The sequence below is a fragment of the Rhamphochromis sp. 'chilingali' genome (genome assembly GCF_963969265.1).
Source record: "Rhamphochromis sp. 'chilingali' genome assembly, chromosome: 1".
NCBI lineage: Eukaryota > Metazoa > Chordata > Actinopteri > Cichliformes > Cichlidae > Rhamphochromis > Rhamphochromis sp. 'chilingali'.
In genome coordinates, this window is record NC_137929.1 from 1849776 (window position 1) to 1877500 (window position 27725).

Genomic DNA, 27725 nt, shown 5'->3' on the forward strand with positions numbered 1-27725 from the left:
GTGTGTTCACACCGAACGCGATGGACGCGAATAAAACGCCCCAAACGCCCCTAATTTGACGCGTGTACATTCGCGTCTCAACGCGTGTCCAAGAAAAATCCATTGACGCGCGTGACGCGGAAATGTGGGAGTTTCCATCTTTGCAAGATGGCAGCTGTCGAGCTAGCGCTTGAAGAGAGAGTCTCCCTTCTCTATTTACTGTGGAGAGCAGAGCAGCAGCGTAAAAGACGTCCTCGCCGTACCTGGGTCCATCAAGTCCTCCAGGCGCGTGAGCAGTTTGGTGAGTTTCACCATTTGCTCCAGGAGCTGCGCCTGGATGACGGCAGATTCCAGCGATATCATCGTCTGTCACCCGGCCAGTTTGAGGACCTGCTTTCCCGCGTCGGTCCCAGAATCGCCCGCCTAGACACCAATTACAGGCGCTCAATCCCACCTGCAGAGCGCCTGTCCGTCTGCCTGAGGTTAGTAAAAGTGGTCAATACGGTAGTCCTTTATTGATACCTGTGCTAATATATGCTAAACCATCCATTTATACACTGCTAACATGGATGTGCTGTCGGCGTTTACTGATGGCATAGCACATCCATGTTAGCAGTGTATCGTGTATACACTGCTAACATGGATGTGCTATAACAGTGAATGCTGTCGGCGTGTATAAACTATCGTTTATACACTGCTAACATGGATGTGCTATGCTAACAGTGAATGCTGTCGGCGTTTACTGATGGCATAGCACATCCATGTTAGCAGTGTATCGTGTATACACTGCTAACATGGATGTGCTATAACAGTGAATGCTGTCGGCGTGTATAAACTATCGTTTATACACTGCTAACATGGATGTGCTATGCTAACAGTGAATGCTGTCGGCGTTTACTGATGGCATAGCACATCCATGTTAGCAGTGTATCGTGTATACACTGCTAACATGGATGTGCTATAACAGTGAATGCTGTCGGCGTGTATAAACTATCGTTTATACACTGCTAACATGGATGTGCTATGCTAACAGTGAATGCTGTCGGCGTTTACTGATGGCATAGCACATCCATGTTAGCAGTGTATCGTGTATACACTGCTAACATGGATGTGCTATAACAGTGAATGCTGTCGGAGTGTATAAACTATCGTTTATACACTGCTAACATGGATGTGCTATGCTAACAGTGAATGCTGTCGGCGTTTACTGATGGCATAGCACATCCATGTTAGCAGTGTATCGTGTATACACTGCTAACATGGATGTGCTATAACAGTGAATGCTGTCGGCGTGTATAAACTATCGTTTATACACTGCTAACATGGATGTGCTATGCTAACAGTGAATGCTGTCGGCGTTTACTGATGGCATAGCACATCCATGTTAGCAGTGTATCGTGTATACACTGCTAACATGGATGTGCTATAACAGTGAATGCTGTCGGCGTGTATAAACTATCGTTTATACACTGCTAACATGGATGTGCTATGCTAACAGTGAATGCTGTCGGCGTTTACTGATGGCATAGCACATCCATGTTAGCAGTGTATCGTGTATACACTGCTAACATGGATGTGCTATAACAGTGAATGCTGTCGGCGTGTATAAACTATCGTTTATACACTGCTAACATGGATGTGCTATGCTAACAGTGAATGCTGTCGGCGTTTACTGATGGCATAGCACATCCATGTTAGCAGTGTATCGTGTATACACTGCTAACATGGATGTGCTATGCTAACAGTGAATGCTCTCGGTGTTTACCGATAGCAAACTGGTACTGTTTATAATATTTCTAGTGATACTCAGATGGTCTCATCAAGTCCCGATTTAATTCGATTTATGCTGTTATCAGTGGTTGAATGATAGCATGGCTGTGGTGTCATAGGTATGCTCTCGGTGTTTGCTGATATCAAACTGGTATTAGGACCACTGTGGGTTAATCTTTGTAGTGATATACACTCCTTTTGTTTATTTATACCTGGTTTAATTTCTGGGATAGTTGAATATTTGTATATAATCACTGCAGACTGTTTTAGATTATATCAAATATATATCATGTAATTATCCTTATAATTACAAAATGTTTTATGTAAGATTTATGTTTTGGAATTTGTAATTTTGGAATTTCAATAATGTATTTTGTAACTGCAGTACACATAATACACATTTTAAACAATTTTGTCCAGGTTCCTTGCCACCGGGGACTCCTTCAGGACCATCGCGTTCAGTTTTCGAGTCGGTGTGTCCACGGTGAGCCAGATCATCCCCCAGGTAGCGACGGCCATCTGGGACTGTCTAGTGGACGATTTCATGGCTGTGCCTTCAACTGAAGACTGGCGGTCCATCGCAGAGTGTGTGAAGGCAACGTGTGTTCTCCACAATTTTCTGCGCTGTGTGGACGAGAGAGGGGCACCTGCTGTGAGGGGTGTGGCACCTGCTGTGGTGGAGCCGTTGCAAGGCCTGGGTCGTGTAGCAGCAAACAACTCCTCCAGAGAGGCTGTCCTGGTGAGGGAGAAGTTCATGGCCCACTTCTCGGCAGAGGGAGCTGTGTCTTGGCAACCAAAGGAGTAGCCTGTTTGAAGTCTGAGTGACTTCCCCACAACGGCTCTTTTAAGAGCCACCCACAAACCTCTAAAGAGTGTTCCTGTCTTTTTAAAATTTTCTTAATAAATGGATCTCTACTCCAAAATAACCTAACCTCTCTTTATTCTCTTAAGTAACTTGTCTTCACTATGTTCCTATAACCAGTGTGATGCAAAAGTTTGAGCAACCTTATTAATAGTCATTATTTTCCTGTATGAATCGGTTACAGTAAAAAATGTCAATTACATATATCATATAGGAGACACACACATTGATATACACTACATATTTATGTTATTTCTCTTTTTATGTGTTGCCAATATATGCACCTGCTTTATTTAGTGTAAAGTTATTGCACACTTTCTGTAAATCCAGTGAACTGCATTTCACTTCTCAAATATCACTGTGTGTGTCTCCTATATGATGTATTTAACTGACAATTTAAATTGTGACAAATAACGATTTGTACAGGACAATGATGGCTATTAACAAGGTTGCCCAAACTTTTGCATCCCACTGTATCAGTATATTTTGTCATTAGTATAATATGAAATAAATTCTACTTGTGTCAAGTCGGGTGCCAATATTTGCTGTGTAGTAGAACAGAGACATTTGTCATTATAAATGTTTATTTGATAAAATATATAAATTCAGTAATAAAAAGATTCAACATAAATATATGAAATTTAACTATTTACAGAGAGACAGGAATAAAAAGGACCCAGCTTGGAGTGGAAGAGCCTCAGGGGAGAAGGAGGAGAAGAATAAGAACATTGTTTCTGCCCTGGAGAGCTGCTGCCTCATCAGAAAACTACTGATCATTAGGGTCCAATGTTTCCAAATTTAGCACAGCTGTGCTGTTGTCAAAAACTAATTTATGAATTTGGAATTTCACGAATTCTCGTGTCTGAGGCGGCATGCTCTCCAGAGCAGGAACAAGGCCGAGGAGGAAATACTCTGTTGCAGACGGGCGTGGCCTCTTTAGGGACTCCAGGATAGCCAGCTCCACCGCCGATGGACCATCCTGGGACCCTTCCCTCGACCGCCTTCGAGCTCTCCTCCTCTGTGGGCCTGTAAAAAACAGAACAAAACACCACAAAGAAATGAGAAGGCTGCTACTAGATTGTCATTTTCAAAATTGAAAAAAACCAGGATATGAACAGATTGGTTGTAGATATTTAGTAAAGGTGATCACAAGGGAATCCAAGCAAGTAAAAAGCTATCAGTGCTTGATGTTCATACCTGTGGGTGCAGCAGCAGGAGTGGAGGGACCAGGGACTGGGGAGTCAGGAGAAGCAACAGGGGAGGACTCTGCTGCATGATAACTTGACTCTATCAAGACAATATTAAATGTTAACAGGTTGAAGACAATAGTCATAGAGAATATTATATTATTATATACTTATTATTATATACAGTGGTCTCCCATTTATTGCAGCACATGAACAGTAGTCACAGTTCTCACAAGTTGATTCTCAAAGTGCAAACCTTTGTCGATTTTAAAACGTAAAAGTATTATGCCGCGCTTTTTCTCCGTCTGCGGCGCCACTTTTGTGCGCCTTTTTTGCTCCCGGTGCAGGTGTCTATTTCCGAATGAGGGTCATAGTTATGAGTGTTTTTGTGCTGTTTTTTTCTATTTGAAGTGATGGTTATCAAAACCAAACATGATAAGTTTGGCAAGCGCAGGAGACACGACACGGAGGAGATTTGTCATTTGGGCTGCAGAATGCAATGCGCATCGTTGAAAGCTGTACGGTGCAATAAAAAAAATCAGCGAAAAGGCGAGGCAGTGACGGATGAACAGCGGGACTACTTTATACTGTTTATTAATAAACAAAATATATTCCTGTATGACAACACGCATAAATTAACTGCCTACATTAATTAATTGTAAACATACCTTCTGACTGACACTCCCCTGCTGCCTCTTCGGGCTGTCCCTGGTCCTCGGGGGAGAAGTTCTCCACGGTCCGCACCATATTACCGCTGGTCTCCCGCGGGGTGAGGAAGGGGTCCAGAAACCCCATGACCGCGAAGAACTTCCATCTCCTCCCCGATCCTGCTGCAGACCCACTCCTCTTCTCCTTCTCTGACCTCTTCTCCTTATTATAGGTGTCCCTGAGGCTCTTCCACTTTCTCCTGCAGATGTCCTCTGAATAAACGCATTATCTGGTTAGTGGAAAGGTATTTGTACAACAGTGGGAAAATCGCGGGACAGTAGGCGCGCTTGCTAGCTTTTGCACGGCTTCATCGGGTCAGTCTGAAAATTAAAAAGAAGAAGGAATGAACTTACCAGGTTGCCTGATCTCCTCACTTATGTGTCTCCAAGCTAGGTCCTTTTTATTCCTGTCTCGGTAGAAATAGGAGCTGGCATCATATAGCTCGGGGTGGTTAGCCACGGCGCTGATCAGCTTTTCCTCCATACTGAATGAAGAATGAAGGGCTTTGGCTGGATCTGCCCCTTTGACCTAGGTCAGAGCCACGTCACCAGGCTCCTGATTGGTTGTCGCGGCGCGATTTGACGCTGGAGTTCAGATTTTTCCAACTCGAGCGGTAGACGCGAAACGCGCGTATGCACAAAGTGCAACACAAAAACTCACGCGCGTGGTTTTATTCGCGCGTCAAACGCGCCTGACGCGCTACACTGACGCGCGTTTCGCGCGTCAAACGCGCCTGACGCGCTACACTGACGCGCGTTTCACGCGTTTTGGCGTTTTGGCGACGCAAATCTGCTTCCGAATTTTCGCGGGACCCGCAATCGCGCGTCGTCGCGCCTTTCCATTGACTTTACATGTAAACCTGACGCTCTATTCGCGTCCATCGCGTTCGGTGTGAACACACCGTAACAGCTTGGACGAGTTTACGGACACTGTCACCTCCTATATCCACTTCTGTGAGGACAGCATTGTGCCATCACGTTATAACAATGACAAACCCTGGTTCACCCCTAAACTCAAAAAGCTGTGGCTGGAAAAGAGAAAGGCGTTCAGAAGCGGAGACAGGGACTGCTACAGAGAGGCCAAGTACAGGTTCACTAAAGAAGTGGACATTGCTAAACATCAGCACTCTGAGAAGATGCAGCAGCAGATCTCAGAGAATGACTCGGCCTCTGTGTGGAAAGGTTTTAGGAATATCACAAACTACAAGCCTAAAACCCCCCACTCCACTGATGACTTGCTCTTGGCCAACACCCTTAACGACTTTTACTGCCGTTTTGACGAGCCATCAGGCAGCCTTCACACCTCCAACGGCCCCAACAATAGAAGCACTTTGGACACTAATTCCCCCACCTCTCCCCCCTCCATAGAGCCATCACCACCTTCAAACACTTCACCTACAACACCCCCTCCTCACCCCACACAAAAGAGGATTTCACACCACCTCCTCCCACCACAACTCTTCATATTCATGAAGCAGATGTGAGGAAGCAGTTTAAGAACCTGAATGCTCGGAAAGCTCCCGGCCCAGACGGTGTGTCTCCTGCCACCCTCAGACACTGTGCAAACGAGCTGGCCCCAGTGTTTTCTGGCATTTTTAACTCCTCACTGCAGGCATGTCATGTGCCTGCCTGCTTCAAGTCCTCTACCATAATCCCTGTCCCCAAGAAACCTAGGATCACTGGACTAAATGACTACAGACCCGTGGCTCTGACATCTGTGGTCATGAAGTCATTTGAGCGCCTAGTTCTCTCCCATCTCAAGACCCTCACGGGCCCCCTCCTGGATCCCCTGCAGTTTGCATACAGAGCCAACAGGTCTGTAGATGACGCCATCAACATGGCCCTACACTTCATCCTGCAGCATCTGGACTCCCCAGGAACCTACGCCAGGATCCTGTTTGTGGACTTCAGCTCTGCCTTCAACACCATTCTTCCAGACCATCTCCGAGGCAAGCTTTCCCAGATGAATGTGCCTGATCCCATCTGCCGGTGGATCACTGACTTCCTGACGGACAGGAAGCAGCACGTGAGGCTGGGAAAGAATGTCTCGGACTCCCGGACCATCAGCACCGGCTCCCCTCAGGGCTGTGTTCTTTCTCCTCTGCTTTTCTCCCTGTACACCAACTGCTGCACCTCCACCCACCAGTCTGTCAAGCTAATCAAGTTTGCAGATGACACCACCGTTATTGGGCTCATCTCGGACGGGGACGAGTCTGCCTACAGGAGGGAGGTTGAACGTCTGGTGTCCTGGTGCAGCCACAACAACCTGGTGCTGAATGCCCAGAAGACAGTGGAGATTATTGTGGACTTCAGGAAGCACACAGCTCCACTCCCCCCCCCCATCATCCTGTCTGACACCCCCATCACCTCTGTGGACTCATTCCGCTTCCTGGGTACCACCATCACCCAGGACCTGAAGTGGGAGCCCACCATCACCTCCGTCATCAAGAAAGCCCAGCAGAGGATGTACTTCCTGAGGCAGCTGAAGAAATTCAACCTGCCAACACAGACGATGATGCAGTTCTACACTGCAATCATCGAGTCCATCCTCACCTCCTCCATCACCGTGTGGTACGCTGGAGCCACTGTCAGGGACAAACAGAGACTGCAGCGTGTTGTGCGCTCTGCTGAGAAGGTGATTGGCTGCAGACTCCCATCTCTGCAGGACCTGTACACCTCCAGGACACTGCGGCGTGCAGCTCGGATCTCAGCTGACCCTTCTCACCCTGGACACAGTCTGTTTGACCTGCTCCCCTCAGGCAGGAGGCTCCGGTCCATTCGCACCAGAACCTCTCGCCATAAGAACAGTTTCTTCCCCTCTGCTGTTGGACACATGAACAATAACCGTATGACTGTCCCCGCCACTCACACATGACCCTACGCTGTGTCACTGCATCATTCCATGTTTGGCACTGATCACCACCTGCACTCATGTATATATCATGTATATATCTATGTACTTAGCACTTTTAATTCTTATTCTTATTTTTATATTTTTTATGACAGCATGTTTGCACTGAAGCACCGCAGCAATTTCCTAATGTTGTAAACCTGCTCAACATTTGGCAATAAAACCTTTCTGATTCTTTCTGATTCTGATTCTGATTCAGTGTTTAACATATTATCACAGATAAGATAAGATAACCTTTATTAGTCCCACACGTGGGAAATTTGTTTTGTCACAGCAGGAAGTGGACAGTGCAAAAGTTATGAGGCAGATGGACTGCACAGGAGATCTCCTTTATGAAGAAACTGTGAAAGTTTGTCCAACAGTGGGAAACATTTCAGAGAACATCTCAGAGAATATCTGTGAAGCAGAAACGAAACATAATAATAGAAGAAAAGCCAAATAATGATCCAAATCCTGCTCTGAGACTATAAGACAGTAAAGGCTTCCAAAGACTGCTCACCTCTCAGACTTACTTAAAGATGCTGGTGCTGTCCACAGATCAGCTGACCTGCTGGGTCTCCATGATCAGCTTTGTTTCTTGGAGATAAAGGCTGAAGCCTTTAGAGCTTCAGTTCTCCAGAGCAGCAGGATGTCTGAGGTCCGCAGAAACACAAAAACACAGCAGCTAAAAATAGTTGTTCAAAGAAAACGAGGTGGGAGCTGCTGATTCCTGAGCTTTGATACTGGATTAGCTTCAGTAGTTATTCCAATCACTGCTGTAGGAGCTACATTTAGTCACAGCTGACTGTCTTCTTTGAACAATCACAATGACTACTGTTCTAAAAAACAAGCACACAAAGAACCAATGAGAGTGTAGAACATGATAAAGAGCTCCTGTGATGGTGGTAAAGCAATGAGCAGCAGACGGCCGTCTACATGTTGTAGTGGTTTACAGTCACCAGGGGGCGCCGTCACGGCCACGCAGTCAGTGGGCTGCTCTGCTTGTGCTGTTGTTGGTGAAGCTGAAATGAAAGCGAATGTTAAAACAATGAAAAGTGTCCACTGCAGCCTCCATCTGAGCTTGTCATGTTCTTCTTCTTTGGTCCTTCGTGTTTGTGCTGAACACTGCTGTCGCTCTCTTCCCTGTTCCCGCCCACTTTCTAACCAATCAGCATTGGAGCGTGCACAGCGTCGTCCACACTGAGCTTTGTTGTGAGCGCATGGACTCGTCTGCAGAACATTTGTATGGGCTCAAAATGTGGTCATAAATATTTTGTACTTGTAAATCAGGATTTGTATGTGTAAAAAGAATTTGTGTGTGCGTGAAAAAAATTTGTGTGTGCGTGAAAAAAACTTTGTATGTGTAAAAAAGATTTGTGTGTGTGTGTAAAAAAGATTTGTGTGTGGACTTAGCCAAAAAAAAACCCCCTGCAAGTTACAAGTACGAATTTTGACCCTATTTTTCTTCCTTTCATCTGATTGGTCAATGTCATGTCAATCACAAATGTAACTATCCAATCAGAGAACAGATGGGTTTGGCTGTCGGAGGGGCACTTTTTTGACCTGACGTTCCCGTCACAAGTGTCTTCTAAGTGAAGCTACCAGGTTCAGGTCCAGCTCTGTTTATCTGGAGCTGCAGTAAATGATCCGTCCTCACAAAGCAACACAGACACCAGATATGCAAACACAGCATCATACAACACAACCAAGAGATCCAAAGAATTATCTCTGCATTTCTGTGGCTGATGCTGCTGGAACGAAGCTGTTTGAAACCTTGTTGTTCTGCACTTTGGGACCTGAAGAGAAACCTGAACCTCTGTGCAGAGGGTTCAACTCTGAGGATTCCTGTTCAGTTTTGTTATTTCACACGGCAAAACTTGACAACTTTATGATAAATGTACGACTTTAATGTGAAAGATTCAGAGTTTTTTCTCTTGTTGTGTTTGTTTGAAGCTGCTTCCTGTTGGCTTCAGCTGTTTGGAGTTTCCATTTTCTAAACTTCTACATTCTGAACCTTCTTCAGCTCTGAACAGATGATGAAACACTGAATGATTTCAAGCTCACACTTTGTCTAATAAACTCACATCTTTCATTCTTTATACAGATTGAAGGACTGTGGTTTGTCAGAGATCAGCTGTGATTATCTGGCAGCAGCGCTGAAGTCCAACCCCTCGTATCCCAGAGTGCTGGACCTGAGTGGAACCTACAACAACCTGCAGGATTCAGGAGTGAAGCAACTGTGTGTTCTTCTGGAGAATCCACGATGTCGATTTGAAACTCTGAGGTCAGTCACATGTTTTAGTTGTGCTGAGATGAATATGATGTGAAAGTTGTGCTGACACTGTGGATCAGTAGGCCCACACACCTCTATACAGGAAGTCTGGTTCTACTCTTTGTAGAACTTCTGATCCCTGATCCTCTGAGTCTGACTCAGTAGATAATGCAGAGTTCTGAGCTGATGTGGGTGAGAGGACTCAGGCAGCCTGACAGAGTTGATGTCCAGGTCTTCCCTGCTTGTCCTGACACACATAAACATGAGTATCCTTGCAGGTCAGATCTCATCAGTCACACCTGTTAGTGCAGCTGTCCTCTAGATTGTAGTGCTTGTAAAACTAGGATGATTTTAGGAGCCTGGACCGCAGATCTAAGGGAAGACATGACTTGGAAAGACTAAACCAACCTATTAGAGGTGTTCGCACTAACATAGATAAATACTCAGATTTACACCTTTAGTGTCTCACAAAGGGTTGAAAAGTGAATGTGCACAGAGAGGTTGGTGGTGAGACGGGCACTTCCAGCACTGTAGATGTGTTCCAGCTCAGTGTTCATGGAAATAATCCGGAGAGCAGGATTCCTTGATGAATGTCACATCTTCTTAAAGTTATAATCCACAGGGAAGACTGTGAAACTGTCGATCTGATATCTACTCAACCAATCAGGTGTTTACATGCCCTTCACTGATCTCCAGCCCCACCTTATTATCAGTTTCTCTCTTTTACATCTGAATTATCTTCACTTCACATTTCAGTCAGTTCAGATTTCATTAGCACGTTCACTTTAGCATAATCCATTTTAATCCAAACACCTTTCTCTTTAAACTCTGTTTGTCAGTCACAGTATATCCAGTACAATCCTCTTTTTCACTGCGTCACACACATTCAGAGATCAGAGTGTCCTGTGTGTGCTCTCATTCACTCACACTCACTCTCATATGGCTGAAGTCTGTTTGTACACAGGCTAATCTGGGACTCTCCACCATTTGACCCTAGAAATAAAGAAGCTTCTTGGATGAGAGGTGAAAGGCGAAACGTCTTCAAAAAACTTAAAGAAGTCCAGATGCCTTTTTTTCTAAGCTCTTTAGATAACTGCGAACCTTCACAAACACCTCATCAGTGGGACTCTCAGAGCTACCAGCCCTTTGCTACCATCACAAAGCTCTTCATTGAAATCAATGATATCAAAGCTGGAATCAAGCTATAGCCATATACACTGGTAAAGACTTCTTATCTCGAAATAATATACTGAAGTGGCAATGCAGAAATTGAAAATAGGCGGACGTGCTACCTATGCTATTAGTAGAATGGACATTGGCCTGCTGGCTAAGGAAGGCCCTGTCTCACATAGAGGTGAGAGAGGCCCCCCTCGAAGCCCCCTTTTTTATCGGTGCTTACTTAGGGTCATATCGGGGACCCCACAGTTGGAAGTCTTTTTTTTTTTTTTCTTTACCAAATAAAGCTTATTTCTGTAGCTGTTGTTTTATACAGCTTTAATGTTAATATTAACATTTGCTTATGTATGTTTAGGGAGTGGTCTGATGGTACATGTCGTTGTTACATTAATAATATTCAAATAGTAAGGGTATGCTTAAAGATAAGGTAAAAATCATATCATATAATGTAAATGGCCTGTCGAATCCAATTAAACGTAATAAAATTTTAACTAAAATGAAGAAAGAACAAGTACAAATAGTGTATCTACAGGAAACCCATCTAGACTGTAAGGAGCATGAAAAACTGAAAAGAATGGGTTATACAACAGTTTTCTCCTCTTCCTATAAAACTGGACGAAGGAGAGGAGTGGCTATCCTGTTATCAAGCAAATTACTCTTTGAAAAAATATCCGAGATAAGTGATAAAGAGGGACGTTATATTTTGGTAAGGGGAAACATTGAGGGGAACCCAGTCACGTTGTTAAATATATATGCACCCCCTGGAAGCGATATTTATTTCTTTAAGAAAATTATAGATGTGATGGTAACAGAGACAGTAGGTTTCCTAATTTGCGGAGGAGATTTAAATATACATCTACAACCAAAGCTAGATATTTCCAATAGAAAAGCACAGAATACTAAAACATTAATTAAGAATATAAATACATTGATGAAGGAGGTGGGACTAATTGATATATGGAGAGACTTGCATCCCTACCAAAGGGATTATACTTATTTTTCCTCACCGCACTCGTTATACACAAGAATAGTGTGCTGGCATTAGGCATTTTCTGTTCTGCAGCAGTTTGCCCTCTTGTGGTTGTTTTTGTGTATTTTTTTTACTCTGTAAGATCTAGCCAGAGGCAGTTTCACCTCCGTTAATCTGTTGCCATCCATGCCTTCACAAGTTGATAAACGGCATCATCTGTGAGTAATATTGTTTGTTATCACTGAGACAACTTGTGTGCATTATTATTTGTTGTGAAGGCGTGATATAGTTTGTAGTTAGAATTTAATTTGAATATGTATATAACCTAAGCTAGTAAGGTTAAGCTAGCTCACTTGCCATGTGGTTTCTTTAACGTTTTGATCATGAGTGTGATTTCATTTGATGTTTTATTCGGGCACTCACTAAGCAGATAAATATTGCGTTCATATTTTTGAATATGTGTTTGTTATACTGTATATTGATGCAACATTTTTATTGGTTTATTTCTGGTTTTGTCAACAGTTTCACACTTTTTCCTTATTAAATCATCCAACTCAACACATTGGCCTGTTCCCTGGATTTTGATTAGGAGAGTGTTTAGCTGTCTGTATAGCTGAGTCTACGTTCACGAGGACAACGCTTAGTGAGGACAGAACAAATAGATTATTTCATAACTTTTGGGAAAAATAAAGATAAATTAAGCACTTGTGCAATTGGAACAATAGAGTTAAGCGATCATGCACCAGTATACCTGTCTGTTGATTTAAACGTGCAACCAAAACTCAATAATTGGAAATTAAATTCAAGCTTACTGAATGATCCTCACTTTAAAGGACAAATTAAGAAAGAGATTCACTTCTATATGGAAACTAATGACAATGGTGAGGTGTCTCCTCCTATACTGTGGGATGCCTTAAAAGCTGTCCTGAGAGGGAAAATTATAGCAATATCCTCTTATAAGAAAAAGATGAGAAATAAGAAATTAGAAGAGCTACAAAATAAGAATTAGAGAAAAGGCATGAAAGAAAAACATCTCAGGATATATTGGAGGAAATTAGGAAAACAAGAAATGAAATAAATGATTTGACCACATATGAAATTTAAACAAAGGTATTATGAGGGAGGATCAAAAGCAAAGAATGTATTAGCCTGGAAACTAAAAAAGAAAATAGCAGATAATACAGTTCACAAAATTAAACATCCAGTGACAAAACTAATAAAAAATAAACCAATAGAAGTTCAGAGTGCATTTGAAACATTTTATAAGACTCTGTATGCTAATAACACAGAGAGTAGTATAGTTGAAATGAACAGTTTTTTAGATTCTCTTGATTTACCAGTACTGAATGAAGAACAGAATAAAACTTTGAAGATATAACAGAAAAGGAACTAAGAATAGCAATAAGTAAAGTTAAAATAAATAAATCTCCAGGATCAGATGGATATACGGCAGAATGGTACAAGGAGCTAAAAGAAGAATTAATACCAGTGATGCTTCTAACAATGAATTGGATCCTAAAGAAGGCTCAAGTACCTTCTAGCTGCAAAGAAGCAATTATCTCTGCCATCCCAAACGAAAACAAGGATAAATTAGAATGTGCGTCATATAGACCAATATGTGTTCTTAATACAGATTACAAGCTGTTTACATCTATCATGGCTCGACGATTAGAAAAGTTCTTACCTAATCTAATTCATAATGATCAAACAGGTTTTATTCGAGAGCGCCAAATACAAGATAATGTACGACGGACATTACAAATTATTAATCATATTCAAAAGAATAAAATAGAAGCAATGGTAATCAGTATCGATGCAGAAAAATCATTCGATTCAGTTAATTGGAACTTTCTTTACCGAGTCTTGCATACATTTGGCTTTCACGAAAATATAATTAAGACAATACAGGCACTTTATGATAACCCTACGGCAAGGATTAAAATTAATGGCTACCTATCAAATAGTATTAAGCAGCAAAGAGGAACAAGGCAGGGCTGTGCGTGCTCACCATTATTATTTGCGTTATATCTGGAACCATTGGCTCAATATATAAGACAAAATAAAGAAGTAGAAGGTATTAATATCCATGAAAAGGAGCATAAATTAGCCTGCTATGCAGATGATATTTTAATATTTTTGGGTCAACCATCAAACTCTTTACCTAAATTAGTGCAATCATTTGAATACTTTGGTCGACTATCTGGATATAGGGTTAATATGAGTAAAACACAATTGCTTAAGTACAACTATATTCCATCAGAAGAAATTAAAAATAAGTATCAATTAGCATGGCAAACAGAGTACTTTAAATATCTAGGAGTCATAATACCTAAGGATCTTACAGAACTATTAGAACGAAATTATTTACCAATACAAAAAAAAATGAAGGAACATATAGCGAGATGGAATCTAATTCCATATTTAAGTTTATATTCGAGAATAGACTCAATTAAAATTAATATTCTTCCTAAATTATTATATTTATTTCAAACATTACCAATAGAAATTAACCAGAAACAGTTTAATGAATGGGATAAAATTTTGTCAAGATACATATGGCAAGGAAAAATTAGATTTAAAACCCTACAACTTAACAAAGGAAAAGGGGGTGGGGCTTACCTTCTCTTAGGGAATATTATTGGGCAGCACAATTAAGGCCTATGATATGGTGATGTAATCCTTCATATGACGCTCAATGGAAAGTTATTGAGGAGAGTCTGACCTCCATCCCCATATAAGCTATTATAGCAGACAGAAGCTTGCAAAATTTAATAAAAACTATTGAAAACCATGGATCAAGTTGACTTTTAAAATTTGGGAAACAGTAATAAAAGAATATAAACTAGAAGAGGATATAGCAGTTCTTAAGTGGTGTGCATATGACACACATTTTGCTCCAAATAAATTGGACACCAGATTCAAAGATTGGACATATAAAGGATTAACAGCTTTATGTGTGGTAATGGAGGAAGGCAGACTAATTAGTTTTTGCTTTTGCATTAGATTTTGACTTTGTTAACTACTAGAAGACTAGAGGAAAAATTAGTTACATTAATGGAAACAAAAACACACTCCCTATATTTATTTATTTATTTTTCTTTCCTTTTTCTTTTTCCTTATGTATTTTTTATTTATGTTGTTTCCTGTTTTGCTTCTTTTTCTTTTCTTCTTCTTCTTTCATTCTTATTGTATGGATATTTTAGTTGTTTAAATATAGAAAAAAAGAAAAAATATATGTACTGAAAGATAGCTGAAGTTGATGGTATTGTATAGTGATTCTAAAATGTCAATAAAAAAAAAAGCTGGAATCCAATGAGTCCAAGTCTTCTGCTGATTCAGCATCACATTCATCTTTGCTCCTTGTTCTGCATCCCCACCATGGACTTCATTCCTTTCCAAGCCAGCCTTGAGTGTCCTTTATTCAGCTCATCCTCTGTTTTACTTTTACACCTGATTTTAGCTGCTTTTCTTCTCTCCCTCATAACAAGACAGCTTCTTCTGCCTGAGAACATGTTGGAGTGATTTACTAATCCAGGGCTGATTTTTGGGGAAAATAGTTCCTGTTTTCAAAGTAATCCCCATTTTTCCCAGAATGAAATGTAAGTAGAAATAAATAGAATAGAATTAGAATAGAATTCAACTTTATTGTCATTGCACATGCACAGGTACAGGGCAACGAAATGCAGTTTGCATCCATCCAGAAGTGCTTTAGTGATATAGATATATTACAATATATATTAGCAATAGTATAGATATGTAAGTATATTACAGAAATGGGTCTATTATGGTATGTTATAATGTACACGGTATGAAGTATGTTGTGAATATTCTATAACTAAGTATGTACAGGCTGTAGTGAGTACAAGCTATGTACAGGCTATGAACAGGATATAAATATGAAAAACTATACAGAATATGAAATAAATAACTTTACAGAAATTTGAGATATACAGCTATAAAGTGATCTAAGTGAGAACATGAGCCTTTAAAAAGGCTCTTCTGAGGCTGCTGCCAGTGGTCAAAGCCTCCAACAAAGCTCTGTGAGTACATATGTGATCATAGCTTTAGCTTTTAAATGTTTATTCTAGTTAACACAGATCAGGTGGAACAACTCAAATAACATATCAAAAATATTAAGTGGTCATCGGTACTCAGTTTGTTCAATACTGAATACAATGGAGCACAAATTGTCCACGTTTCTGAAATATTTCTGGGTGTAACTGTCACCAAAGTGCAATTTAGACCTGGCCTGTGGTTGTTATCTAAGTGATAATCATCAATTCTACTAAAACAAATACAAAATAAAGAAATTTGACACATTCTGTTGATATCAAAAGCACACTGAACAATTCAGTGTTGTTTTACTGCTGTTCTCTCTTCACTTCTTCTCCTCTGATTCTCTCCACATGTTGCTCTGCATCAGTGCTCAGTTTCCTGACAAAACAAGATGAAATATTGCTAAATATAATAGTATCTCATTACACTTCAACATAAGTGTTTTATTTTTGTAATTGTTTATCTGTTATTTTTCAGACTGAGTCACTGTGACCTGTCAGAGAGAAGCTGTGAAGCTCTGGCCTCAGGTCTCAGCTCTCAGACCTCTAATCTGAGACAGCTGGACCTGAGTAACAGTAACCTGAAGGATTCAGGCGTGAAGCTTCTGTCTGAAGGACTGAAGAGTCCACGCTGTACACTGGAAACTCTCAGGTGAGATCAAGCATTTTTCTTTCATCAACTGACAGAATTAGCAGATTAATAATAAGGCAGTCCTCTAATAAGAGGAGAAGTGGAGGTGCTTTGAAGGGCAACATACTCTTATGTTAACAAGACAGGAAGTAGTTCCTGGGAACTGCTTCCTTTGTTATTGTCTAAGTAGAAACCTGATGGTGAAACAGTGATGAGTTTGCAGAGGTGAATCCACACAACACAACAATGCTGTTGCGTGCTGAAAGCAGACTTCTCACAGATTCTGAGGCTGCAGGTTTCATCACTGTCCAACCAAAATTCACTGAACCAGCAGTAAATGAACGTCCAAAACTACACTTCATGTTTAAAAAACAGATGATCAGGGGGATTTGTGTTTAGATCTTTTTTGTGTGATCTGTTCACCTGCTGTTTCAGCTGTTTGGTGGTTGTTGAGATGGTTTTGTGAACTTTTAGCTGAGATTCTGACGTTTCTGTTGATACCACACATGTCTAATTACTTTGTACAGCATGAATGGCCATAACGAGGTTTTTAACAGTCAGAAAAGTTGTAAAACTTGAGAAAATATAGTTAAAAGTCCAAAACCTTCTACGTCTGGTGGCTTGTGGTAAGGAGCAGATCAAACGAGTAAAGAATTACGTTATAATTATAAATGGCTTCAACAGCACATTCAGGTCTGTGAGACTCATTCAGACACTGAGCCGTGGCTCTGTGCTACATGCACATATTTCTGCATCTCTGCCATTCAGACACACTTTATATATAGTTTATTTTATGTAGTATTCAATACTGAACTGTACATTTAGTCTTTTTAAAGGCAGCAAGTTTTATTCACTGTTTTCATAAAAGCCTTATTTTTATCCATTTACTGCTATTAGGAAGAACACGTGAGGTTTAAGACCTGGACCAGTTTGAAACCTTTTGTCCTCCACAGTGGAAAATGGGTGGAAATAAAAATGGGTCTCACTTTAGCCAGCTCCTAATTTTATCAGTTCTACTCTCAGCGTCTCCTGTATATCTCCTGTATAAATGTTGCACTCAGCTTTGTGGTCTCCAATATCACTGAAATGCAGCCAGATGCTGCTCATTTTGCCTTTTCACTCTTTCCTGACACGCTTGCATTTCAGTACAGCTCCCATTTCTCTGTGTACTGGTCTCTACCACTACCCTTGCTGTCTATGGGACATGTCCTCTTTCACATAATGGTATGATCCCAGTCTGTCTCTTAAAGTGATTGGCCACATGGTTTGCTCATCAGAATAAAACCTCAGCCGTGCTCACATTGATTATCAGCAAGCCTGAAAATTCATCAATATTTGACATATGAAATTATCTCATGGGCTGGATTTGGCCCACGGGCCATATGTTTGACACCCCTGGTTTACACAGTTTGGTATTCAATGTACAAGTGAGTTAGCTCTCAGCTAACTAGCAGACAAGCTAACTGCTGGGACTGCGTCTTTCTAACAAGAGCGTCAGACACTCAGACTGGTTTCCTTTGTGGATGATGATGTGTTCTCACACTGATCCTTCATGCTGATGCTGCCATCCACCCACTGCTCCTGGATTCCTCATCATCATCTCCATCAGCCCTCACAATACTCCACCTTCTTCAGCTTCATGTTCAGCAGCCTGGATGGACAGTAATTCTTTCCATGGGTTATGGTGGGACATTGAGAGCTGAAGTCAAACAGCAGTGAGAATGAAAGACTGATTCATTTCTATTTAGTCTTGTGATGTGCAGCTTTGTTCAGAGCATTAAGGCCCAGCAAAGATCACTGAGGTCATAGAGTCCTGATGAAACCTGTGTGCTTATAGAAACTGAGACCAGATGAACCAGAATAGAAGGACATTAAAATGAAGTGTCAGCTACACAAAGGCAAAGCTATTCAGTTGTTGCTGTGAGTTATTTAAATGGAGGATGGAGTCAGACTTTAAGCTGCTGGACTCAGTCACTATATCCTGTTGTCCTCATAGAACCTGGACACACAGACTCACCTGTGACACAGTGACACACAGTGTGGGCTACACACACATTAGAAAGTGGATCAGTCACACTTGTGGAATCATTTGTTGTGCTGGGAAACCATGAACACTTTGAATCACATTAATGGCTTTGTTACAGCAACATTCAATCATGAGTTCAAAAGTAGTGCATTGTGTACTTATTTTAATAGTACTGCAGTATGAGAAGTGCAACATTCAGTGTGCAGAAACAGATCAGGTGCTTTCTAACAGCAGTGTTCCCTTTAACACAGCAGCAGTTCAAATATTTCTGTCAGTCTGAGCTGAAACATGAATCTAATCAAATATCAAATCAAAGTTCTTTGCCTCTGCCAGGACGTTAACATTTGATCTAGTTTTTTACAAAGTTCCCTCAGCGTCCAGAGCCACCAACATACCTTTGATCAACAGCAAGTGAACATTTATAAATGTGTGTTTGCAGAACAGGAAGCAGCAGAACTATTGTTCTGTTATCAGGCAGCAGCACAAACGCTCATCAGCTCATTTACTGTGCAGGACTTTGAGTGTGTGAAGTGTGTGTTTGTGCTGGATTTCCTTTGGAGAATCTCAGTCAGAAACCAGACAAAGAAAAACTCTTTCAACAGTCCAGGTTGAGTTGACAACATGAACTGCATTTATCTTCCTCTGACTGACATGTTCTTCCTCCTCTGCACCGAGCCAGCTGCTAAGACTCACAAGCTCATTGACATTTTCTGATGATAAAGAAACTCTCTTCTTCTGCACAATATGAGCAGCAACAGAGAAGAAGCTTTCACAGGTACAGATGTTGCAGCTGTGGCCAAGTACATGTGCTGCATGTTGGAGCAGCACTCTAATGGACAGGCCTCTGTACTGATGGTGGGCTCTGCTCTGTATCCACCACACTGTTCTCAGCTGAGTCTTCCTCCTGTTCACAATCACACTCTGATCAAGCATGTTCACGTTGTAACGCCGTGGCTTTCGTAGTCTCTCCTTTTTCTACAGCTCATGTGTTCTTCTTGTGATGCTGCGTCTTGAGGCTCATACATGCCGTCATTTGTTGATCCTAAGAACGTTCCTCAGACCGACTTCTTCAACAACAGATAACTTTAGTTGTATCAACACTGCCTCCTGGAACAGTTTAAAATGAACATGTCAAAGATCTGTACCTGTCTCCATGTTTCTGTCCCCGCCCCTTTCTTTCTGTCCTTGGTCATGTGAGCGCTGCAGTAGTATTAGGCCCACCCTCAATGCTCCCATTGGCTGAGATGCATAATGACGCCCATTTCAAGCCAGCACTGATCAACATCTCTCCTGTGACCCATGGCTTTTATATTCAGAGCCAGTGAGCACTTTCACAATAATCATGATTTTAAAAACTGTGATTAAAATAATTGCTGACGTTAATCAGTTAATGAGTTAACGAGATAATAACAGGTTAAGTTGCCCTAATAATTAGACTTTGATGACAAACTGATGTGATCTCCATGTTTCCTTTGTTGGACTGTGGGCGAGTGTCAGAACTGAATGTACTGAGTAACATGTAGAGTTTAAACATGTGTCAGTTCCAGTTTTAGAGCTCTAAAGTGCAGCTATCATGTTAGGAATATGTTAGGAATAGACAGGAACACTGAGCACACTGAGGTCAAATCTTTATTTTACCACTCGCTGCATTCTTGATGTTCATGAATTCAGCAGCTTCATGATTGTCTGCAGCATTAATCTCATATTTCCATTAAAAGTGTTGAATTTGACTGTTTGATGTTCTTTATGATCTCTGGCACCAGTTCATCTGTAGGCTGAGCTCAGTCCATCCATTTAGTGAAATGATGTTTAAAGGTCTCCTTGTCCTGTGAGCGTGCACAGATCCTGAAGCAGAAAGCCTGGGTTACAGAGAAATGATCATCACTGTGATGATGCTCATCATCTCTGACTGGGATTTGAGGTTTTGTCAAAGCAGCAAAGAAAGCCTGGCTATGTTGGACTGGGTGTGGCAGCAGCTCCCAGTTTGAGTTCAGGAGACAGACACTCTCTCTACTTTGAAGATCAGCTTCAAACTTTCCTTTTTGATAAAGCTTATAGTTCGAGCTGGATCAGGTGACCCTGAACCATCCCTTAGTTATGCTGCTATAGGCTCAGGCTGTTGGTGGACTTCCCATGATGCTCTGCTTTCTTCTCCCCTCTTTTCACTCCTGATGCTTTTATATGTCACTACTGCATGTCCTTAACTTTTGTCTCTCTGTTTTGTTCTTGTCTCTCTGAGCTCATCTCTTCTCTTTCCCCTCACCCTGCAACCAGTCATGGTAGATGCTCCTCCTGGAGCCTGTTTTCACTGGGAGGATCTTTGTGTCAAAGGGAGTTCTTCTTCCCACCATCACCAAGTGCTGCTCACAGTGGAGGCGGTCACCTTACACTGTTAAACAGCTTCAGATGACTGTTGTTGTCTGTTGGGTATTGTCACTTATAAATAAAGTTACAATGGATGGATAGATGTTATTGTGACAAAGAGAAAACAACTGTTGACAGATAGATTGTTGTTTTGTGTGTCTGCAGTCTGTCAGGCTGTCTGATCACAGAGGAAGGCTTTACTTCTCTGGCCTCCGCTCTGAGCTCCAACCCCTCCCATCTGAGAGAGCTGGACCTGAGCTACAATCATCCAGGTAACTCAGGAATGAAGCTGCTCTCGGCTGGACTGAAGGATCCAGGCTGGAGGCTGGACACTCTCAGGTATGGAGAGAAAATCTGATAGAGGAGGAAGAGCTGGAAACATTTCCTGTGTCTTTCCTTCACTTCCTGTTTGTTTCCTGCAGATGAGACATGAACAATCACACATGCAGGAATATTTTCAGGGACAGACACACTAGTCTAGCTGGATAGTTCATGGATATTTATGTAGGGGTCTCCAAGGAGTCTGTTTGCAGGAACATTTAGGTCACAGGTGTACCTGATATAGATACCAGTGTACCTAATAAAGTGTCAGCTAACATTTGGAAATGGAAGCTTAAATAATGACAAACTGTACATTCACAGCTGAATTCACAATAAATTTGTTCTCAAGTGCACATTTTTCTGTTATTGTTCTCAAACAACAGAATGAGAATGAAATATTGATTCTAACAGGGCCCATAAACAGCATTAGCTTATCAGAGTTTCCATCATGGTCACACAAATCCTTAGCAGAGAAAAGTGGCCTACTTAGCAATAGCTGCTCAAGTTGTATAAAGAAAGGGAAAACAGTATTAGCATTAGCTGCTAATGTCAGCTTACTTAGCATAAACTCTTCACATCTTTATAATGCAAGGGAAAGGAGTCACTCATGGAAGCCTATTTAGCATTAACGTCTCACATCATTATAACACAAGAGAAAAGCGTATTAGCATAAGCTACTAATGCTTATTCACCTCAAATTAGCTTTAGCTGCTAATGGTAGCCTACTTAGCATTAACTCCTCACTAATATAATGCTAATTCACATCAAATTAGCATTAGCTGCTCATATTGTTATAAGGAAAGAGAAAACGGTATTAGCATTAGCTACTAATAATTATTCAGCCCTAATTAGAATAAGCCTCTAAAAGCAGCCTACTTAGCATTAACTCCTCACATCGTTGTTACCCAACGGAAAAGAGTATTAGTATTAGCTACTATCATTTTTAATAAGTAAGAGAAAACAGTGTTAGCATTATTGAATAATGCTAATTCACACTGAATTAGAATTAGCTATTTACAAGAGCGTACTTAGAATTAGCCGCTCAGATTGTTAAAAAGTAAGGGAAAACAGTATTAGTATTAGCACATAATGCTAATTCACGTCAAAGTAGCATTAGTTAATAATGGCAGCCTACTTAGCATTAACTGCTCACTAATATAATGCTAATTCACATCAAATTAGCATTAGCTGCTGTTAAGGTTCAAAAATTGAGGAAGGAGAGTACAAACCACCATGGTCCAGAAGCTCTTGGTCAAACAATGATTTTAATGAATACACACGTGTGGGAAGAACAGGAATTGGTCTTCGACTTACTCAAAGCATACACAGATTTTTATAGCATCAGGGTTTGAATTACTGACGCCCCTTCATACGTCACAAACACATTTTATACATACGTCAAATCAAAACCACCATGACTGTGAACACAGTTTAAAAAGAACATCGTCTTCCATCTTCATAACAGGTGCATCCTGTCACTGCCGGATGCTCGCTTGTCATCTTGACACCTCAGCAGCAGTTCGGCGACAAACTGCTTTTTGCAACCCCAGCAAAACATAATTAAACTTTCCCCTCTAAATGATTCTCTCTAACTGAGTGTGTGTGTGTCTGTGTCTGTGTGCTAACCACAATTGCACCCTGTTTCACCTCGCCGACTAGCTCCTGACCTCTAACCAGACAGAGAGACAGAAACCACTCTCGTATATGTAATAACTGAACTGAAACTATGGATATATCATCTACTTAAAATAAATGTTTTAATCAAGAACCTCTAACGAAACCTTAATATAAAAATATAAAAGTATAGCAGAATCTTTTGAATAACCTAGCAATTAAAATAGCCTTGTCTAGCCTGCTCCTCAGAATAACCTAAGAGTCTGCTTTCACTTCTGCAAACTCTCTGCAACTTCCTGTCAGCCTGCAACTTAGTCTTTCTGAAAGACACACACTGTTTAAACCTCTGAATGCACTATCAATGCTGCAGCTTATATTTTTAATGCAATGGTAATGATGACAATTATTTAACAATAGCAGTAAAATAATTTCCCTGCTCCACACTGCTCACATTGTTAAAAGGGAAGGGAAAACAATAATAGCATTAGCTGCTAATAATTATTCACCTAATTAGAGTTAGCCCCTAATGGCAGCCTAGTTAGCATTAACTCCTGACATCGTTATAATGCAGGGGAAAAGGGTTACCATTATCGGATAATGCTAATTTACATCAAATTAACAATAGTTAATAATAGAGATGGCACGATACCACTTTTTTATGTCCGATACCGATACCGATATCATAAATTTGGATATCTGCCGATACCGATATAAATCGATATAGTGTTTTTTAATCAACAAAACTGTTTTTTAATATATCTTGCTGCATTTTGCAAGTCTGCAAGTTCATACTCAAGTTTAAAACAACAACTACACTAAAGCTATTCTGTTATACCTGTATACAAAACAAATATTTCATAGTTCAGCAATACTGATCAATCTAATAAACTTAAACCTACACCATCCTCCCTATTCTGGTATTTTAAAGAGTACTTAGCGTAAATATTAAGCAACCTAACTAATAGGGTTCCAACTCCCAGCAACAACAAAAATAAATAAATAAAAAATAGGGAACCACCCCTCACGCTCCACCTCATGATGCTTAATCGACGTAATCAACCTTAATTTGATGCAGTGTGAAAAAAAATTCACAGAAATCAATTATTTTTCAAGAAATATTAAATAGATTCAACATCTTTCTTCAACAAAATTGCAGACTGCACAGATGGTACCTTCCCAAAGTAAAAAGTACTATAGCTTACTAAGGTATATATATTAGACTTAATAGTCACTATATACAGTAATTGACTTCTATTCATTTTACATCAAATTAAAACTTTGGGTGTCAGATAATTATTTATTAAAAGCTAGACATTTTAAATGAGAATAAGAAAGAAAAGTATGTCTTTGTGCCCCCTTTTCCCTGTTAATGCCCTATCGGCCCCCCTGGCTAAACTTTGCTAGATCCGCCCCTGCACAGTTACCAGCCGTCAGCTACGTAGAAAAAGATCCTGGTGTAGAAAGTAATATTAAATAAATTCTAACAACAGCTTATCAAGCTTAAAAGTGCTGCTGTTGATCAGCCGCTAGTTTCCTCTTTCTGGTGCAAAGTGGGCCAAAAACAAAGAAGAGAGACGGACTCGAGACAGAAAAGCCGATCAGCTGATCATTAAGCAGTTTCATGATTGAAGTAGCAGCCGGAGAGCGAGAGGCAGTCGCTTGTTAAGCTTAACGCAGGAATGCTTTACAAACATTCAGAGATGGACTTACACACTTGCTTTACTTCTCTCGGGGATAACTTTGTCGGAGATGAAATGCCGGGTTGCTAGCGAAGCTCCAAATGCTATCCAGACCACCGACAGGTCCCTCATGCCACAGCCGCTCTATCACGTGATGCATACTGCTCCGACGTGCTAACGTTCTGAGGTGAGTTACGGCGTGTTGCAAGTTTTGTGAGGTGCTTTCGTGATATTTAATGGATCGGATTACATTTTTTATTTTTCTCCGATATCCGATCCAGTAATTTAGGTCAGTATCGGACCGATACCGATACTTAATATCGGATCGGTCCATCTCTAGTTAATAATGGTAGACTTCGTATCATTAGCTGCTGTCATTCTTACAAAGCAAAGGAAAACAATATGAGCATTAGCTGCTAATGCTTTTTCATCTAAAATTAGCATTAGCCACTAATGGCAGCCTACTTAGCATTAACTCCTCACTAATATAATGCTAATTCACGTCAAATTTGCATTAGCTGCTAGCATCAGCCTACCTAGCACTAGCTGTTCACATTGTTAAAAGGGAAGAGAAAACGATATTAGCATTAGCTACTAATAATTATTCACCCCTAATTAGAATTAGCCGCTAATGGCAGTATACTTAGCATTAACTCCTCACATTGTTATAATGTAAGGGAAAAGAATTAGCATTATCTAATAATGTTGACCTTGGCCCACTGGAAAAGTTCAGAACTAAAGATTTAGGAGTGTTTCTCGATAGCTCTTTCTCATTTGAGAAACAAATGAATTCTGTTATTAAAACCAGCTGTAAGGTTTATATTGTTGATTGTCATTTATGCTTAGAAATATTTACTCATATATGCTTAGAGTTGTATAATCGATTGCATAATGATAGAGGTTTAATCCTTAGTAGTCTGTAAAGACTCTGTGTGCCTTCCAGAGTGCTCTGGCATGCACACAGCACTTGGGGCCATGAGAGAGGTCGTACCCTCTCTTACTGATTTATGGTGTAGGACAGGGGTCTCAAACTCAATTTAGCTGGGGGCCGCTGCAGGCAGAGTCTGGGTGAGGCTGGGCCGCATTAGGTTTTCTACAAGAAAGACATGGTTAAAAAATTCCAATCTTCTCAAATCTCTTTATTTTTATTTTTTAACACAAAATATGAAAAATAAATAAACAAATTAAGAATTAATAAGAAAATAAATCAATCTGTAATACATAAATAAAATAATAATAAGATATTTTTAGTCAGTGAACTTGTGTGTTTCTTTCAGTCTTCTATATCTGCTGTGTTTAGATTGAAATGTCTGTATTAACAGTTCTATAACCTTCTTCTGAACATGAATGGAACACTGGAGAAAATGAACTGTTCTTCTGAACATGGCTTCTCTTGCCTACTCCTTGCTGCTAGAGACCTGGCAGCGTTTCCTCTCGCATAGCCGAGCCAGATTTGGCCTGAGGGAGGAAGCAGTTGCGACCCTCAGTATGTCTTGAAGATGATCATCCGTAAGTCTGGACCTGTACTTGGACTTATTGAAGTTCAAAGTGGAGAAGAGCTTTTGGCACAAGTATGTGCTACCAAAAAGGCACATGGTCCGCTTGAACATTCGGGAAAGCCGAGGGAAACTAGGGCTCAAGTCTCTCAAAAATTGTCCAAGCTTGTCTGCTTTTCCACTCACCTCCCTGAACTTTGCTTTGAGTTCAGAGTTGCACTGCAGCTCAATGAGCTCCATTTGAAGCACAGAAGGGGCATCTTGCACATCAAAGGAGAAGGGGTCCGCAAAAATGTGAAAGGTGGCTCTGTGTGTCTTGAAGTCAGCAAATCTGTGATCAAATTCCTCCTGTAGCCTCAAAATGACATCAACATACTCGTCAGCACTGAATGGTGTGCCTGCATCCACGAGTGCCTTGCATGCTGGGAAATGGCAAAGGTTTGTCTGAGAGAGCTGAGCTTTCCAGAGCGCCAGTTTTGTGGAGAATGCTCTCACGTTGTCATAGGCAGCACTGACAAGTTGCCCCTGGCCTTGTAACGTCTTGTTCAGTACATTAAGCTCATGTGTCATATCAACAAGAAAAGCTGAGTCCATGAGCCATTTGGGATGAGTTAGCACAGGAACACTAACTCCATCCTTCTCCATGAAGGCTTCACTTCTGCTCTCAACTCAAAAAGTCTCTTTAATACATTTCCCCTGCTGAGCCAACGTACCTCAGTGAAGTCGAGCACATCCCCATATTCTGACTCCATTTCCTCTAAAAAAGCACAGAACCTTCGGTGCTTTAAGCCCCTGGATCTGATTTGGTTGATGCATTTCACAACAATAGACATCACATTGTCAAACTTCAGGCATTTGCTGCAAAGGACCTGCTGATGGATGATGCAGTGCAGAGCAATGGCCTCCTCCACGCCTTCCTCTTCCAGTTTGTTTTGTGCCACCAGTCCATGTTTCCTCCCTGTCATTGATGGCGCTCCATCTGTTGTTATTCCAACAAACCTCTTCCATGGCAAACCAACATTCTCAATGGCATCACACAGCTTGTAAATATCTGCTGAGCGGTGGTCTGGCCATGCATTGGAATTACTGTGAGCAGCTCCTCCATCACTTCAAAACTGTCATCAACACCACGGACATACATTGGGAGCTGGGCAGTGTCGGTGATGTCTGTGGTCTCATCAAGAGCGACTGAGTATACACTGAAACATTTGGCTTTCTCACACAGTTGGTCATAAATGTCACTTGACAGGTCAGAAATGCGATCTGCTGCGGTGTTGGCAGAAAGGCTGATGTTGCTAAACTGACCTTTCTTTCCCGGACAGACTATATTTGCAGCCTGCAATATGCACTTTTAGACAAATGCACCTTCTGTGAATGGCTTCCCTGCTTTAGCAATCATCTCACTAACCACGTGGCTCCGACTGCTGCATTATTCTCTTTGGTTGCTTTCTTGGAGAAATCTTGCTGCCTCAGTAGATCTGTTTTAAGACTGGCAACCCGGTTCGCTCTCTCGTCTCCCTGGTATTTTGCATCCAGCTCAGCATGTCTAGTTGTGTAATGACGTTTCAAATTGTATTCCTTGTGCAGCGCAACTTTCTCTGTGCAAATAAGACAGGTCGGGGTGCCCCTGTGCTCAACAAAGAAATATTGCATTTCCCACTTTTCCTGAAATTGTCGGTGCTCATCACCAACCTTTCTCTTCACCGCAGGCTTTGAAAAAGACATG

At 41.1% G+C, this 27725-nt stretch overlaps 1 protein-coding gene across 1 annotated transcript in view; it reads left to right on the plus strand.

The window, feature by feature from the left end:
* The window catches only part of LOC308397126 (NACHT, LRR and PYD domains-containing protein 3-like), a 76702-nt gene that overhangs the window by 45070 nt on the left and 3907 nt on the right, over positions 1-27725 (plus strand). Inside the window, exons 7-9 of the mRNA XM_080882853.1 lie at positions 9500-9679; positions 16347-16520; positions 21055-21228. Coding sequence (XP_080738979.1) covers positions 9500-9679; positions 16347-16520; positions 21055-21228 — 528 coding nt within the window. The remainder of the gene's footprint in view (positions 1-9499; positions 9680-16346; positions 16521-21054; positions 21229-27725) is intronic.